General features: G+C 38.5%; 1 protein-coding gene across 1 annotated transcript in view; it reads left to right on the top strand.

Annotated features, from left to right (window-relative positions):
- Nucleotides 1-17862, top strand: part of PLXDC2 (plexin domain containing 2) — a 283797-nt gene that overhangs the window by 152060 nt on the left and 113875 nt on the right. Inside the window, exon 4 of the mRNA XM_059818461.1 lies at nucleotides 2810-2879. Within this exon, the coding sequence (XP_059674444.1) occupies nucleotides 2810-2879 (70 nt within the window). The remainder of the gene's footprint in view (nucleotides 1-2809; nucleotides 2880-17862) is intronic.

The raw sequence follows: 17862 nt of genomic DNA, 5'->3' as shown, positions 1-17862 counted from the left end.
GAGGGGAGCTTGGCAGCATGAGGGCTTCAACAGTTTCTCCCCCTTGTTAAAAGTTGTTAAAACTTTTCTGCCGTATGTCAGGTGCCCACTCTGTCTTTCTGCCAGCTCTAGCAGAGAAGGCTGTGGTCCCAGTTTAACACACTGCTATCCACTTCTTTTCATACTTGCCCAAATATCTTGGACTGTGAACTCGAGTGGCTGCAGCCATGTCTACATGCTGTTTTAAAGACCTCATTTTCAGAGATTTTTTTATATGTCCCTCCTGAAGGGTGAAAAAGTACCAGTGAGTCATCCTGTAAAGCTTCATATGGGTCTATAAGTGATTTCTTGTATGTGTCCGAGCAAACAGCACCCATGTATACTACACAACAAAGTTATTTAAAAAAGAGATGTGTTTTCTATAACTGTATAACAACTGCAGAGTTATGTATTCTGAGCAGATCATACATAACTAAGCAGCAATCTCTTCCCTCCTCTTGCCTAGACATAAATTTTGCCATTACTCTTTTTATAAGGCCATTTTGCACACCTTTCTGTGACTTGGTGATTTACATGCTGATAATTTCTAAATATTATTCTCCAATTTGACAATAGAACAAGGAGTTAAATTACTATATGCTAAGTATTAATGAATTTTTCTAATAATGTCAGGGATTCTTTGAATGTTAAAAATTTTACACTGAATTTGTGTGTTTTCCTTCATTTGGAAGTATGTAATCCTAAGAGTTCCCAGAAGCTGCCAGCTGGTTTTGCTTCTACAGGAAAAAGTAATAAAGACAGGATCCATGAGACGGTTTGGCTCTATAAACAGCATAGTCATTGTTTGGGGAAAGTAACACACAAATATTAATGGAACAATTAAAACGTCTAGCACTACAAGATTTGTATCACCAATAGTGATTTTTCTTTTTCTCAATATATTGCCACCATCTTCTTAACTGTATAATAAAATTTTAGATGTGGCTTGGATGCTCAGTGTGTTTAGATTAGATATCTAATAGATGATTACTCAAACACTGAACTAGATACAGGATCACCTCATACTTCTGAATCTCAATTCCCTTTCCTGTCAGTCCATTCTACCATTTATGCATGGAGAAAACATTTTTATTCCAGTGGGTTGAAAATTCTGATATTCTTTCTGAAAAATGAGGTGTGCTTCCTAGCAACAAAAGTAAAAACACATTTATTTCTAGTTGCTGTCAGCAGTGAAAACTTTAGAACATGGAAAAAAACCAAACATTTGTTTAAGTTAATTCATGGGCTGTCTTTTGCATATGTCATTTTGATTAGAAATGTTCAGTTGTATATCCATATTTATGTATATACAGAAAAGGTCATTAGAACCTACTCAGTCCAATTAACACAATGCAAATGGATTTTGCATTCTAATTAAAAACAAACAAAAAAAGTGCTAATAAATCCTGTCAAAATTCTGTCTTCCACTTAAGTGGAAAGAGAATTTAATTTAAAGTAACTGTAAATCTCCATCTGTTAATTTCATGCTAAATAATTCTTTAAACATTTCTGGTGGATGTAAATATAATTCTTCCTAAGAGAAGAAATACTCAGATATAATCTGAAAATAACAAACCCAGGATAGAAATAATAGTAGGGAAAATAAAGACAAAATGGGGCAGGTTCCAATGTATGGTCTGTTCCCCTTTCTTAAGTGGAAACATTGAAGGTTAGGGTTGAGGGACAGTAACCAACAACCCATCTTCACACCAATTTTTACTGTAGAAACTCCTCCTAAATAGCAAATAATAATGGGCTGCATACCCAGTTCCTATTTGGACTTTGGGCCATTATGGAAGTGATGTGGTTTTTGTGGGATATTACATTTAAACAGTGAAAAGACCTTACTGGGATTTCAGCACTCCTTTCTGCCATGACTACCGATCTGTTCAGAGTTTAACCAGGTAGCACACTGGGTGATGATTATAGGTGGCCATAATAATCGGTGAACTTTGGGAAATGAGAGGAATAGATGCAAAAAGAGAAAGCCATAGTCAGAGAGGGGAAAATTAGTTTGGATTTGAATGGTGCTTTATGGCGAGCTTAGGTAAAGAGAAGAGTCTGTTCTCCAAATTACAGTTCTCTGCTGTGAATTCAGCTGAGAGAGGATAGTCACCTGTAGGCTGACAGGGGAAAAAAAGATTTTTCTTCCTTTTTTATTTTGCAGTAAGTACCTTAGGTAGAGTTTGTTAATACTTCTGTTGAATATTTCTTGACAAATTACTTCAGCTCCTAGTTGACAGTGTATAGAGAGGTTTGGGAACTGGTGTCACGCAGATTTGATGGAGGAATTGCCTTCCAGTGACCAGCCTTCATCACGTAAGCACCCAGGTAGCAATAGGATGTCAGCAAGAGCACTCGATTCTGAAGGAGCATTTGGCAGAAGACCAAACCACCCGCAGCCAAGGGAGTGGGCATCATGTAAAACTTAAGTATTACTAAGGCCTTAAATATTGGTGGTTCCTCTTAAGAAAGAGGCTAAAGCAATATTTTTTTAGGAAAAACTCTACAAATCTTTATAACTCTCTCATAAGAATGAAATTAATAATGTCTGTTGATGTATTTTATTTTCTAAAGTCTTCAGTTATGAAGATCCACTGCTTTCAGGTGTTTAAGTGCTACACAGAATTGTTTCCAGTTAGCTATTGGCAATTCCAAATTAAGAATAGCAAGGCTCCAGTGAAAAATAGAAAGCAATGAAACAGATGTTTAAAGTGAAGGACTGTTCATTTTGTTTTCTCTTACCTTTCTGCACAATATCGATTTTGTTTTCTGGTGTTGTTCCTTTCAGAGAGTGAATCTGTCCTTTGATTTTCCATTTTATGGCCATTTTCTACGTGAAATCACTGTGGCAACTGGGGGTAAGTGGCTTTCTGACCATTTACTTCAAGTAATATGAGAAGAGTTTCTTACAGCTATTTAAAATACCTTTTTTCCCCCCGTATATGTCAAGAGATAAAGCGCAGCATTTATTTAGGAAATTTTGCTTTCCACAAAAAGAAAATTACAAAATATCAATGTGATGAAAAACCTCCAGCTGCTCAAGTTGAACTGTTATAAAACCCTCTCAGACTAAGACTTTATAGCATTAATCATTTTCTATTTAGGTAGTTCCCCCAGAAATCTTTTGTGTGCGTGTGTGTCTGGAGCAGTTGCACTTGTGGAGCTAGTGCTGGAGCCAAAACAAGAAGGGAAACTTAGCTTTAGCCTGCATGAGGGCAGAGAATTTACTATCCAAAGATAAGAAGTGCTGCTAGAAGTACGTAACTTGTCACCTGTAAGGCAAACCCATTGTAGTGTGTTGCCTTGGTGTGGTACGGTGTCTGCAATAGTACCATGGTGTTCCTCCACTCCTTCTGTGGGATAAGATGGGAGGCATGGCACAGCTCAAGCTCCTGGTCTTGTAGCTCGGGGCACCACTGATGGCTCATGGTCAGGGCTTTCCCTCCCACCACTGATGGCTCATGGTTGGGGATCTCCCTCCCGCCACTGCTGGCTGCTGCTTGAACAGATCTGCTGCACTAGGAACAGTCATCAACCCCTTCTGCTCCCCTCCCGCTCCACCTCCTTGAAAGACAAAGAGAAGATCAGAGGAAAATGAAATTATGTGGAAGAAAACAAATGAGAAAAAGAAGAAGGAGGAGTAACGGTCAAAAAATGAACATAGGCAGGCAGAGAGCAGCATCACAGAAAGCACACCCACAGCATTCTCTGGTCCTTGAACGTGTCCAGCAAGTTCATGGACTCTGGCTGGTGGTGCTCTGCCTAGAGGTGTGACAAGACAAGCAAGCAGAAATACAGGTCACCATCACCAGGACCAATCCTACCCTGCCCCTGGTCAAGGTTTCTCCTTCTCATCCTATGGGTGGCCAGCTGGCCAGGATCAGGGGATGCCCACGTCCCACTGGAGCTCTGAATGGGGATGGTATGACTAAAAGATTAGGGAAGAATTGCAGCCAGTGTCTCAAAAAGAGTAGGACCTGGAACAGAGGTATCTGTCACGCTCTGTGTCAGGATCTCCATTTTGCTACCAAAGCAGAAGAATACAAGAGTTGGACAGAAGTGAATAAAGGCTGATAATAAGTGGTTGATTTGCAGTCAGAATGATAACAAAGGATGCAGAATTATGGGGTGACTTCAGTACCAGGGTTTTCTCTTCTTGATCAGCAATGACATTTTGATGCTGATTTGGATCAGATGAGCCAGGAACTACTGACTGGGATTTTGAGACTTGTCTGATTTCCATTCTGCTTTGCTTTTAGTTTCATTTTGGTGCTTGATCATCGATGCCTAGTTCTGTATTCTTTTATTAGAGAAGTTGCATTTGATGGGGTGCCAAAATCAACTGCATGATCTGTGCATGAAAGGGTGGGGTGGATCCTGCACAGCTAAAACAGCAGCAATGTGGACAGTGTTCATTCCGTAAATGCTCCCTTATTCTTACTGCTGAACTTGGTTCCTTAAAACTTCACAAAGTTCACCCTTTCTCCAAGTAATTCTTCTTGTGTGGTCACTCTGCTGGGCCTTCACTTTTAATGAAAGCCCTGAATTTTTACCACTGCTGTCACTAATAATGCTGTTGTCATCAGTCTTCCCCATCTGCCCCCTAAAGACTTGGGAGTAAAGTTAAGCTCCTAAAGACAGCTGTGTAGGAGTAATTTGTGAGGGAAACATTTTTTCTTTTGGTGTAGAGCATTTGGGCAGTTTGACTGTTTTCGTTTGTGGTTTGTTTTTTGGTTTTTTTTTTTAAAAAACATGTAAGCTTATAAGAATCACTGCAGCTCTGCAGCATTCTTTTCTCTTGCTATTAATGGAACACTGAATGATAATTCTGTTTTCTTTTTGCTTCACTTCTACTAAATCAAATAATATTGCTGTGAATAGATCTACGGATTATTGTCAAACTAAATAGGACTTTAACATCAGTCCTTTTACTATAGGCCACTGACATGAGCACAGAGATACTTCTGTTTTTCATTTGATACTTCCATGATTTTCAACCTCAAAATTAAGCATGAAAAAGTAAGATCTAGTCAATAATCACTTTAAAAATATTATCTTGATAAAGCCCAGTAACTGTAAGTCATCCTGTCAATCCAGGACAGGATACAACCTTTTCTACAACTTTAAGACTCCTAAACCCATTTAGCAGGAAAAGAAACATCTGTTTCTGTCCTAACTCTCTGATAAATGTTTTGCTTTGGCTATATTTGCAAATTTTGTTACCATAAGTCATTGGTGGTGCAGCGTGGCTTATAGCCTAGCAACAAAGTATAAAGACAGGTTCCAAGTGTTTTTTATGCTGTATGGTCTAGTGTTTCTTAGTAACCAAGATTTTACAATGGCATTACTATTACTAGAGATCTGGAACACCTCCAGAGGTTATTCTGAGATCAAAAGAATGACAGAGTTAATGTGTAACAGGAGTCCGACATGACAGATGTCTACTTCCTGAAGAGCAGGATATGATTAATTATGCTAATGACAACACTACAAACTGGTTTTACCTCCAAATCATAAATTAAATAACCTTGTTAAAAGGAAAGTTGAGGACAATAGCACATTAAATCCCTGTCACAATAAAAACATGTACTCAAATGGTTTCTGCCATTCTTCATAGAGGTTGTATTATGGCATAGTAGGGTTTCCAAGTTACTTAAGATGACTTTGAAATTGCTGAGGTGTAAAACTCAACTTTTTCTTGGGTTTAACTAATATTAATTTCCTCTTCTGAATGATTTTGCTGAGCTGATTGTGTTTGACTAAGGAATGGAAGAACAGGGAGTGAAAATAACTAGTTTGAGGACTTTATTCACTGTTATCCTTAGCTTGTATTTGACAAGGCTATTCAATTCATAACTAAGAGGTAAGAGAGTTTATAGTATTATTAACATAATTAGTAATTTGTGGTTCTTTGGGATATGGGCATCTATCTCCCTGCATTCCTTTAAAGAACATTTTTAAAGCAACCTCTGGAGAGGTCTCGAAGCTTTATTAATAGTAGACAACACAAGAAGAAGCTGAGTGTTGTTTTTTGTGAAGCTTTCTAAAGTTTGTGCTCTACAGGCCACAAGTGCAGTTATTTCTATAATAAACCACTCATGAGTTGTTACTGAGTAATGCTGCAAATGTCAGGGAGCTAAGCTCATGAAGTCTGTTTTGTTGCCTGTCACTGGTATCCCTAACAGAGCTCCATGGCTGTGGAGGTGGGAAAACCCTCTCTGTGCTACAGTTCTCCAGACAGTAACACAGCCTTTCTTGCGGGAGTCCTTGAAGCTCTGTAGCCCCACATCCTACTCAACAAGCAGCAATGCTTCATACTTGGTTGTGTTAATTTTCCATGCTTATGGTAGTAAGTCCCTCTTGTTTATTCTCTATAGCTTATTTTTTTGTTTCTCAGTCTATGTTTTCTACTGCAGCCTTGTATCAGATATTGTAAATTATTTAGGAATATTTTTCCTTGTGTGGCACCTCTCATGGACATTGCATTTCTCTATGGTGTTGCTATGCCTGTAGAAGCATTGCAGAGGAGGGTGGTAGCTAACCCAGATTATTATGGATTTTCATTAAACTTTATATTTGTTGCCCAGGATTAATAAAGGTTTTAATTATCTCTTTTGGAATGTCTCCTGATGTTTTGAATGATCAGAGGTCATGAGGGGTCTTCAGTCTCTGTTCTTTCCATGGAATAACTGAATATTACATATAACCTGTATATCAAGAACATGTAATAAAACTAAACTGCTCAGGAACATAAAATATATTTGATTTTCACATTTAACTATAGATATTTGGAAGCAGCAAGGGAAACAGCAAATAAATAAATAGTCCTGTATTATATAGTGGGAAAACAACATTTTGGTCATAGAACTTTTTTCTAGAATTATGCTATCAAGGAAATAGTTAAGCAGTTGTTTATAAAAGAATACATTAGGTCTGTCAGATTTTATTGGACAGTGCAGACAACTTAGCATGGGTACACTTCTGGTATTTTATTAGGGAAATCTTCAAGGTATCTTCAAGGGTTTTTTTTTCTTTTTTTTACATGTATTTTGTTTGAAGACTTTAAAAGTAACATTTTTCTCTATTTCACTAGCAATTATATTTTTATAGGTAGTGTAATATATAAATATTGAGAGGTGAATTCAGAGGCAGATCTTGAACTGACATAAGTTTACGCTATTTTGATGTAGTGATTTGTGCTGTTGTCTTTTGAACTAGGGTAAGTTCAGCAACATTCTTGCTGGTACATCTTTGATTATAATTTTATCATCCTCGTGATGATTTTAATAAGCCTATGCAGTCTTTCTGAATTTACCCCTTGGCAATCAAGATTGAGGTATCTTTTTAATCTAGAGTTGATAGAAAAATAATGTATTATTTATCAATCATATCTATGTCAAACATGATTTCAATTTTTTCCTAATTTTTCCCTAAAATGTTTAGGAAAGTTTAGTTATTACTATCCATATTGTAGTTATCTTTTCCATATTGTGTGCCTGTAATGGCAGCTGCGGTAGTTAGCATTGAGTACACTGATAGAGTTTTCAGAGATAACAATACCATCTAAATATCACTAAGAGCTTCCACTGTAAATAAATCTGGTTATCTGGTTATCAGGTTATTGTATGGGGCTGACAACACAAAATTTTGAGGATTTGTGCAAAATGTGGCTCCACAAGACATCCTAGGTGAACAGGATTGAAGTCAGGAGCCAAAAACTTCTTGCTTGACCCATGCTGGACTCATACCCAGACTGTAGCCTTCTGGGTGGAAGTCTGTGAGTTAGGTTTTTACAAAGATTAATGCTATCCTGGCTCTTGCTCCAGCTCATCTTGTAGACACAGTGGTGACAACTAAATGAGAAACTCCATCCTTGTAGGCACTGGTAACTTACGGTGGCATAGAGGCCCAGAAAGATTTCAACAGACTTTGTGCAGAAAGCTGCAGTAGGAAACTCCATTGTGGAAACCAGTAGTGTATCATGCTAGCATGAGCCCCGATACAAGGAACAAACCAGAGCCGAGCCCTTTGTCCTTCCAGCCACTGTCACTTTGTTTGCCACAGCCCCAGTTTGTCTGACCCCATTCAGGTCACGAACTCCACAACAGTCACGCTGAATATCTTCTGTTCGCTGGGGCTAAGATGAGATTTCTTCTACCCTCTGTCCTCTCATTGTTTTGCCTGTAGCAGGAAGCATGCAATAATGGAAATTGCAGTGAATACACAGAAAAGGCGTTTAGAATATGACCAAAGTATTTGTACAGGTGAAAATAAAGCAAGTGTTTTTCTCAAATACACATGTCAAACTTGCGGTTAATCTGGGGCTAATTCCTACTAGAGGCACCTGTAAGTACATGGTGGCAATAACTTTCTCTTATTTGACAGTTTATTTACTTCCCCTTAGCCCTTTTTTCTGGCAGAGCAACATCTGGAAGCTCCAAAACATATTAGATGATCCTGCCAGTCAAGATGACCTTTGATTTAGCCAGTCTTTCAGGAATTGTTGTTAAAAAGAAAACCATGTGTGCACCACCGAAAAATTTTACAGTTTTCTGATAAGTAGCTATCAGCTTGGGTTCTATTGTGTTTTTTGTTAAAGTTTTCAAAGCCTGTTTATGTTAAATTTTCTCTACCTCTAGTGAACTTTTTTAGGTTGATCCAGAAAATTCTCATGACTAGAATTTTCTGATATCGAGGTTGTTTGCTTTGAACCATCCATCATGTTTTATTCCCAAAGCCAGTGACTGCTTTGCAAAACAGGAGTCAATGCAAGTATTAACACGCTGATTATGACTGTACACATGAATGTTTCACTAGCAAATTCATTTCAGTTAATTATGATATCATTACTGAAATGAAATTTTCAGAATTGAAAGAAACTCTTACTACTCGAATATCAGTCCCCAAAATGTAGGAGTAATTACTTTCAGCAAACTAAAAATGGAAATTAGGTCTGTGAGCTAAATCCTGAAGTCTCTGGCTAATTTTTCACTCAGTCTTAACTCAGGCAAGTAACTCCCGATTTCCAAGATCAAAGGCAGAAAATAAGGTCTGAATCTAGGAGAGAAAGAGATGAAGGGCGGTAGAAGGTTGAAGCTTAGTTTGCTCTGGGACATGAACATGTAGACCCTAACTAGATGGAATGTACCAGGACAAGAGGATGCTGACAATTAGGGGGCAGGATGAGTGAGAGGAAGGGTTTCCCTGCTGGAGTTGCAGCAGTGTATTAAGGAGCCAGAAGCACCATGAGGTAAATGAGGTGAAAGAAGTTTATACAGTGAAAAGGTGGAGTATAGCTGGATGTGGTTTCAATTGGCAGGGAGCACTGGATTGTAGCAAGGAGATGGTATTATCCCAGAAAAACTAGAGGTAAGAAAAACTGGAGGAGAAATGGATGGAGGGAGAAATGAAGCTGGAGGTCACTACTATTAGAATAAGTAATAGCCATTTAATAGATCAGTAAGTTCAGTAATAGTTCCCAGTGGGGAAGCTGTTGTACTGGTGTTGAGGACCACAGATGAGTGGCACAAGAGAAAGAAACAGGTGTGAATGAAAAGACGAAGCTTCAATGTTACACCTCTTTGTTGCTCTCTATCATGCAGGTTATTATGTTGGAAATCTCTATCATGCAGGTTATTATGTTGGAAATTAGTGCATTTCTGCAGGTATGTGAAACTGGAAACAAGAATACTGTAGAAATGACAGAAGAATACAAAGCAAATAATTGTGGCAGGCTTCCATATGGAAAAATATGAAAATCAGCATGCTTAATAGTAGGTAAGTTACACTAGGAAAACCACAGAATTGTAGGGGGATATAAATTGAACAAGGTAAGAGCAACCACCTGGTGACCTCTAGTAGGCAAAGACCACTATCTACTCCAGCAGCCTCTGAACATGTCAGTAACTGCCTGGACACCCCATGAAAAACTCAATTTGAAAGACACATCTTTATAAGCATAACTTATAAAATGTATACTATCAAGAAGTAAGTAACAGAGAAAGAAGAGATTAGTATTTGGTGAAGGAAAGCAAAAGATGACTGAGTGACATGGTTATTGCTTTGTGAAAGCTTAGCTAATTCACAACTGGTTGATCACTAGTAGTGCTGGAAGTGACACTGTGCAATGGAAGTGCAATGGAAGTGCACAGATTCTGAAGTAAACTGGGTACAGGCATGGGTATAGCCTGCAGGAAAATTTACAAGTAAAACAAATAGATTATACACAAGGGGTACAATTCATCTAGCTGTGCCAACATCTATATCCGTGTTTGTCAGCCTAAACTCATATACAGTCAGCAGACATGTAATCAATAGATTCAGACTCTACGAACACTGAAGGCAGATGTTTAAAGTAGGTTAGATGAATTGCATCCTGCGTCTAATTCTCTCTATAGGTCAATGTATATATATATTGCTGCAAAGAGAGTCTGCTGTGATCAGCTCATATATAGATGTTTACATTTTTAGATTTATAAAGCTGAGCGATAGGACAAGAGGAAATGGCCTCAAGTTGTGCCAGGGGAGGTTTAGGCCAGATATTAGGAAAAATTTCTTTACTGAGAGAGTGGTGAAGTATTGGAACAGGCTGCCCAGGGTGGTGGTGGATTCACCATCACTGGAAGTGTTCAAAAAACGTGTAGACGTGGCACTGTGGGACATGGTTTAGTGGGCACGGTGGTGTTGGGTTGATGGGTGCACTTGATGATCTTACAGGTCTTTTCCAACCTTAATGCTTTTGTGATTCTGAGTTGACTATTGAGGCATTTTACTACCTAGCATGAAGAAGGCTTCAGAAATGTCCACCTACCGCATGCAATAGCAAATGCACAAATAGAAGTCAGGAAAAAGTGGAACTCAAAGGATTCAAAGTTGTTACAGAGAAAAAACAGGAATCAAAAACGTTCTGCATGGGTAGGCACCTCATATAAGAATTACAAGGAAAGCTTGCAACTGCTAAACCAGTCAAAAGATAGCTAAAATGGCATCTTGTAGACAATCAAATCATAACACTGAAAATAAAATACTTTGGATGTCTGAAACAACCTGGAATGCCAAAGAGAGCATGTATTGGCTTAATATAGCCAAGGTTATTAGAGGGCTGATGGGAGTGTATGGGGAGAACAGCAGTAGGAGCCAATAAAAATGTGCAATAGGTTTTGAAGCAAAGTAGGGTTGGGTCTTTAAAAAGAAGCCATATATTACCTCATTACTGTAGCTTACTGCTCAGAGATCTGGAAACTATACAGCCTGTCAGACACTTCCACAGCAAGCAATGGACCCAAAGCACTGACACATTTCACAGGAGCAGTAGGCTATTCCAGTCTGAGACATTTGAGGCAATGACTCCCAGTCACGCAGTAGTGAGTTTCTGGCATTTATCTGAGGATGGGGATTCAGTCACATATAGCCCTGCTGAAGTTGGAGCAAGCAGCTGAATTTGTAAAGACTGTATTAAAACCTGGTCAGATAATATTTGATAAATCATGCTTCAGTAGAGGAACATTCCTGAGCAGCAGACGGAGGAATTATTTGAAATAATTCTTATGGTGGACATTCTGCCTGAGCATTTCTACCACTGTTAATAATGGAAGGAGTACCAAACAAAGAAATAAAAAGGCATGCCAATATTAAATCCCACTATGATCGAATTGAAGTTGGTAATTTTCTAAAACAGAAATCAAGAACTCTTTGCATGATTATGTTACTTCCTAAGGTCAGATCGTATGCCCAAAAAATATTTGTATTTATTAAAGAGAGAGGTCTTTGTGCATATGAGATACACACAGCTCTTCATCAGAACTGCAACTGCTTTACCCATTGTTGACCCAAGACAAAATCCCAGGCATTGAAGGCACTGAAATAAATTTTCCACTGAAACCTGGTGTTACTGGAACGTGTGCTGGTGAGCACCTGTGAGGTACCTGGGCATGGTTTCTAAACGCTGACCACTCAGGACAACAGATTCAAAGTCATCTTTTATTCTCACAAGAAAGAATCACACTTATTCCACTGTCAAACTGTTTATAAGGGTGCATATAGCTCATGGGAAAGTAACAGAGACAAAAAATCTTGGGTTAGCTAACTACCTGGTTAGCTGCATAAAAGTTTAAGTTCTATACAGAGATAACATATTTTGAATTCCTTTTTGGATGTTGAGTGTGTAAACAGGATTATGGTATTCATGTTTAATTGTACTGTTTTCAATACATCAGAACAGATACTATGAAAAATAAGTACCGAAGTGCAGAGAATCCTAATGTAATTTTGCATCATGTTTTGCAGGACTTTCAGAGAAAAAAGATCAATGAAAGATGAGAGAGTATGCTGTGGGGAAAGGAATAAAGCATGATGTTGCACTGTCTGAGCTTTATCTTTTTGTGTTGGCACCCACAGCAGTACCTCTGAGCAGGAGGGAAATCTGTCCACCTAGCTTGGTGGTGCTATGGAAAGAGAAGGATCCCCACAGTTAGGATCTGAGATTGTTAAGGGTGAGGATGGTTGTGAATTTGCAGCCTGGAATAAGCCTCTGCTATGTGAACGTTATCTGGAGATTTCCAGTTCTCAGAGGACAATTATGCTCACATGCATTTTCCTCACATCTCATAAATTTACTTTCTACAACTTTCAAAACCAATGGATAGGTGGAGTGAAGTTTGCCTGGCTCTCTGGAGTATTAGTGTGCTGAGTGGAGCATCTTCTTGGAGCCTGCCAGAAATCTCCATGAGCCTTTTCTGGTTGTTCCTGCTGGTCTGGCCCCTTCAGCAGAGGAGCCAGCAGGTGTGTTCCTCACCTAATGAAGAGCGCTTTGATAACAAAAATTACCCTATGGGCAACATCTGTTAAATGGCAAAGGTGATATAAAGCGGAGTGAAACACAGTGTTTATAGCCAAAATCAGTGACGGGCTACCGTGTCTCTTGCAGGGGATTACACTTGTCACCACCAGTGGGCAGCTGGCTCTGTAAGGACTATGGAGGTCTGGCTGTTGACTGGCAAATACCAGTTCACACAGTTGCCTTCTATTTACATCCTCTGTTTCTGATGTCTTAGGTTGCCACACAGCTGTTAAAATTCTTTTCTACCTGTAAAGTTTCCTTTACCTGTTATTCCCATGGGAAGTGTCCCTTCTGGAACTACCTCTCCTGTTTCTTTAAGGGGGTAGCCCTTCTGTCAGCATTCCCCTGAAACTCTGTTTTGTCTTGCTTTCTGTCAGTGAACTTTTACAACTCTTTCTGCTCCTGCCCTTATGCATTATCTTTACAAATTCGATCAGAAACACCTAGGAGAAAAAGAATTATAAGCTTGGGGGGGGGGGGGGGGGGAATCCATATGCCTTGACATCACTCTGACCTTCATATAGAAAGGCATTTGACAACTTTGACTGTGAGGCTCATGGGCAGTAGTTACACTGAAGTGGTAACAGGACAGAAAATGACCACGTTTGTGTTTGTCTGTAAGGTTCTGTTTCACAGAATAACAGATAACCAGCCAAAGCATTTACCCACATGTAATGTCAAACAAGCACTTAAATAGTTTTGCAGATCAGACACTTAATAATAAATTAAATGGCTTAATGCTAAGGCAAAGAGCCTTCAGGATAGCCAGCAACTGCTTCACTGCACAGTGGGAAGTTGTTAGGTATAAGCTATGTCTAAGATGGATCCATCACTTTTTATTGTAGAATTTTATAGTAGGCATATCTCTGATGTTCAGCCTTTATAGTAGCATTGCAAAGTTTCAATAATATTGTGCCTTTACACGGTAGTAAAGATTTTTAACACATGACAAGTCTTTATTTTCTGCATCTCCTACAAAATATAATGTTTATTTGTTTTGGTGCATGCTTATAAGTTAAAAAATAAACTTCAATCCATTTCTGCCTTTTTACCAATTGACTTTGGACATACATCGTAGCTTTTACAGTCTCATAAAATTTTATGCGGTTTTATTTTGTCTTTCCTACCTTATAACACAATTTTAGCTCCTATTCTCAATGTAAAGAATTGAGTAACTGAACTCTGGAAACCCCAGTTGAAAAGTCATTTACCAAGGAAAAACAAAAAATCATTCCCAAACCAAAACCAGGCAACTGGAAGATGATGAGAACAATGGATAATATATTTAGTTTCTAATTAAAAGAGGAAATTCCTGATAAAGAGTGGGAAATAGGCCATTTGTTTCTGTACAGCAGTACTTCATAAAAATGATGTATTAGTGTGGAAGTCCTGGGCCTAATGAAATGTGCTCATTCCATAAAGTTTCTAAGATTTGTAAAATAGTACTTGTATATATCTGTTTCATAAAGTCAAAATAAAAAACATGCTGGCAGTTGGTTATAAACATTTTTAAAAAATGAAGTCTTTCAAAGCATAGAGCATTTAGAGACCAATCAGGCTGGGAAATGTGTTGAAAATTCAGCTCAGAGTCAGTGTTAATTATTAAACATAAGGACTGTTCTAAGTTTCAGTATTTCTAGTAAGAGGTGGGGTCTTATTAGTCTGAATTTCATCCAAATATAATTAAGAGTTGTCCTTTTCCAAAAAGTTAATATCTAACTTTTGCAAAAGCTCTGTTCCCTGTCCTCTTAAGTAAGTTTTTGGTGGGTGTTTTTTTTAATGTGTTGAATTCCCAATGATATCAATTTAAATGCTAAGGGCTATTAAAAGCTTTTCAGTCAGTTGGTCCCATGTGCATCTTAGTGAAGGCTCTTTCCTTTCATCTTGCAGGGGAACTTGTTTCAGGCCTCAAATCAGGCTGCTGTGAAATCCTGTACGTTATGCGATACTATTGCTGTCTGGTACCAAAGCACCATGTACCATAACTGATTACTCCTAACAGCCAGGGAAACTGTAGGCTTCATCTCCTTCACATGTCATCATCCGTATCTGTAAATGTCATACATTTATGTTCTTATTCCTAAAATACTTATGAAATTCATATTGTTCCTCATGTTTCTGCTGAAATCTACAGACTCCTGCATTGACTGATCATTTGGCTTCCTTAAGAAATGACTGTTAAAATAACTGATCACAGAAATTATATCCTGATCTTACTGCTGTCAAAATAGGCTGTAAAGCTCCTCATGTTGCCACAGGATGCTTCCCTAATTGCCTATATTTCATATCAGGGCAACTCTCCAAGGTAGCTGCTTTGTTAAAACCATGCTCCACTGTGGCAGGTTGCACTGATACTCACCCCTGCTCCTCTCTGAAATAGCTGAGTATATTTACAAGTTGTAGCAGAGCAACAGTCAAAGGGTAAAGTGTCAAAGCCGGGGCAAGGAGGGGTGTCCCACTTACATGGGTAGTATTAGGTACGAAAAGAGAATAGTACGGGCAAGGTTTTTGCATGTGTATCAATAAAGTGCCTTTAATTCTGTCAGGAAAGGGTATTAGAAATATCATATTTGGAAGAACTCATAAGCTGCTATGTTGGTTCAACTAAATGGTGTTTTTAAAGCTATGATTAGGTGATAGTCCTATCCAGTTAATAATTTTTTGTTCTAGCAGTGAAGGGGTCTTTCTCCACTTCTATGCTGTGCAGTTTAATTCCTTAAACAGTATTTCAACAGCTCATACGATACATCAGTATAGCAAGGTGTTTAAGCTAGTGCAATGTTAGTACACCAGTTAAGCATTTATGCTATATTACCTTTGTAACTTAATCTAATACCTCTGCATTGCATTACATTAGCTTTAGTATCTTTAATACGATGCGGCAATACAGGGTAGAGATGTGCTTATAAAGGCCCGATTTAAAAAATAAATGAATAAATAACCTGAAGGGCTATCATCCAAAGAACTAATTAATAAGGAAAATAAATTGTAAGAAAAAGAGAAATTTAAAGCCATGAAACAATGTCCTAGTTTGCAACTCGTAATATCTTGGAAGATAAGCTTATTTATTCCCCTTTTATTTAACTTCAAGCTTACTAATTCATTGGGCCACTGGCAATATGTCCAAAGCAATTTTAGTAAGTGACAGTAGGTTTGGTTTCCAGCTGCATTAGTGAGTGTGGAGTTTTTGGTTGTTGTGCAGTAAGCAGCTTGTTGTTATCTGAAAGAAAAGTTAGGAAGCTTATGCAGGCTTAATTAAAATCAATGAAGGATTTAAAAGTGAACACTGAAATTATTGCTGGAGAAATATAATTAACAAAGTAAATTGCATCCTAAAATGGTTCCAGATCAGCCCACAGGGACCCAGTGCCAGTCCTCACTGATGAGGAAGCAGGAAATATCCTGTGGGAGCTGAAAGAAGGCAGTAGCAAAAATGACTGGAACCGTCCTGCTGATGGCACAGCCTCACATTAAGAAGAGGTTATTTAGTCACTTAGTTTTACATGTTACCAGAAACATTATTAAAAAATAAATATAATTCCTCTTCTTCTTGCTAGTATCTGCTTTGTTGTATCCAAAGCTGCTGATCACCCATAATTTCCATTTCCTATCTGTGTGTCCGAAGAAAGACTGCTAGAGAGTATGAAAAGCACATGAATCAAGCCATGTAAACCTTTTTATTACTTCAGATAAAGTATTCTAATTTCCCTATTTAGGATTTGCCAATGTCAGAGGAAATGTCTGCACCTGGAATTTCATTAGCATCTCTAACAGACGATATAGGGAATACATATTTTCTTAATATCTGAACTGTGGTGCAATGTCGATGTGACGACTGTCCCCCTCTGACCCTTGGAGAGTTTTAAGAAAAGCAGGTGCTGCTACGTGGTTTGCATGCTCAACAGTTGGAAAACAGAGTGCATGCAACTGTTGTCTGAGTCACATTATGAAAAATCACTTGTCCGTCGCCAGCTTCTTCATTATAACATCATTCCTTCCTTGGCAACAACCTTGTCTCAAGCCAGTCCTTGCTAAATTCATTACCCTTGCAAATTGTTCAGACTGATATCAGTCTGCTTTCTGAAACCAAGGCCATTGAAATAAACAGGTTCCCATGGATCTTTGTCAGTTTTGAATTGGGACCTAAAATTCTTCACTCGCTTCCCACTTCTCCTTACAATTTTGGCCTTGGCTCCATTCACATCCTTTCCCCTTCCTTCTGTCAATGTTGTCATTTGGCTGTGACGTCCCCAACTTTCAAGTTTTTTCATGCATATGCTTGTTCCTGAGGAGATGATTCCAGGCGTGAGTGGTGGAAAAGAAGCATTTAGGACTAAATAGTTTGCTTTTCAAATAAATCTTAGGACAGAATTCATTAGAGGGGGTTTTTTTCCTTGCTACGTCTTGAACTGATAATTTTGTGACAAAGCATTAATTTAATTATGTGTCATGAAAAATGGAACAAATCGAAAATAGTTTTTGTTGTTTTCATGGGAAGTTTACCTCAAAAAGTTTTTATGTGTTTTAGTTCCATTTATTTTTAAGAGCTTCTTCATGTTCCAGCACATTGCAGTGACTATTCTAGGCAGGGCTTTTATTTTCGAACTACTACCACTACTCCATAGTATAGTAATAGTTTCACGTTATGTGTATCGTTTTGATAGTGACGTTCAAATAGGCTCCTAGTTCAGTCTGGAAAAGCAGCTCATTGTTGTGTCTTTCCAGCGTGTCTCCAGGCAATTATAAGGTAGCCAGAATCACTAGTGTGCGGTTCTTACTCTGCCTCGCTGACCAGTCCTGATCTCAGCTCTTAAAAAGTAGGGGATGAATAGACAAGGGGTTAGGGCCATCACTGCAGATGCTGCTTCTCCTTCAAGTGTTAGTGGGTTCAAAGCTGCCTTGTGTTGCCAGAGCCAACGTTGGTATAACTTAGCAGGCTTGGTCTGCCCTGCAATTCCTGTTAGAAGTGTTTTAACTTCACCTATTACTGTACTACAAAATCT

The sequence above is a fragment of the Gavia stellata genome, chromosome 6 (genome assembly GCF_030936135.1).
Source record: "Gavia stellata isolate bGavSte3 chromosome 6, bGavSte3.hap2, whole genome shotgun sequence".
Classification (NCBI taxonomy): Eukaryota; Metazoa; Chordata; class Aves; order Gaviiformes; family Gaviidae; genus Gavia; species Gavia stellata.
Note: the sequence above shows the minus strand (reverse complement) of the source record. Positions and strands in the feature narration are given on the sequence as shown.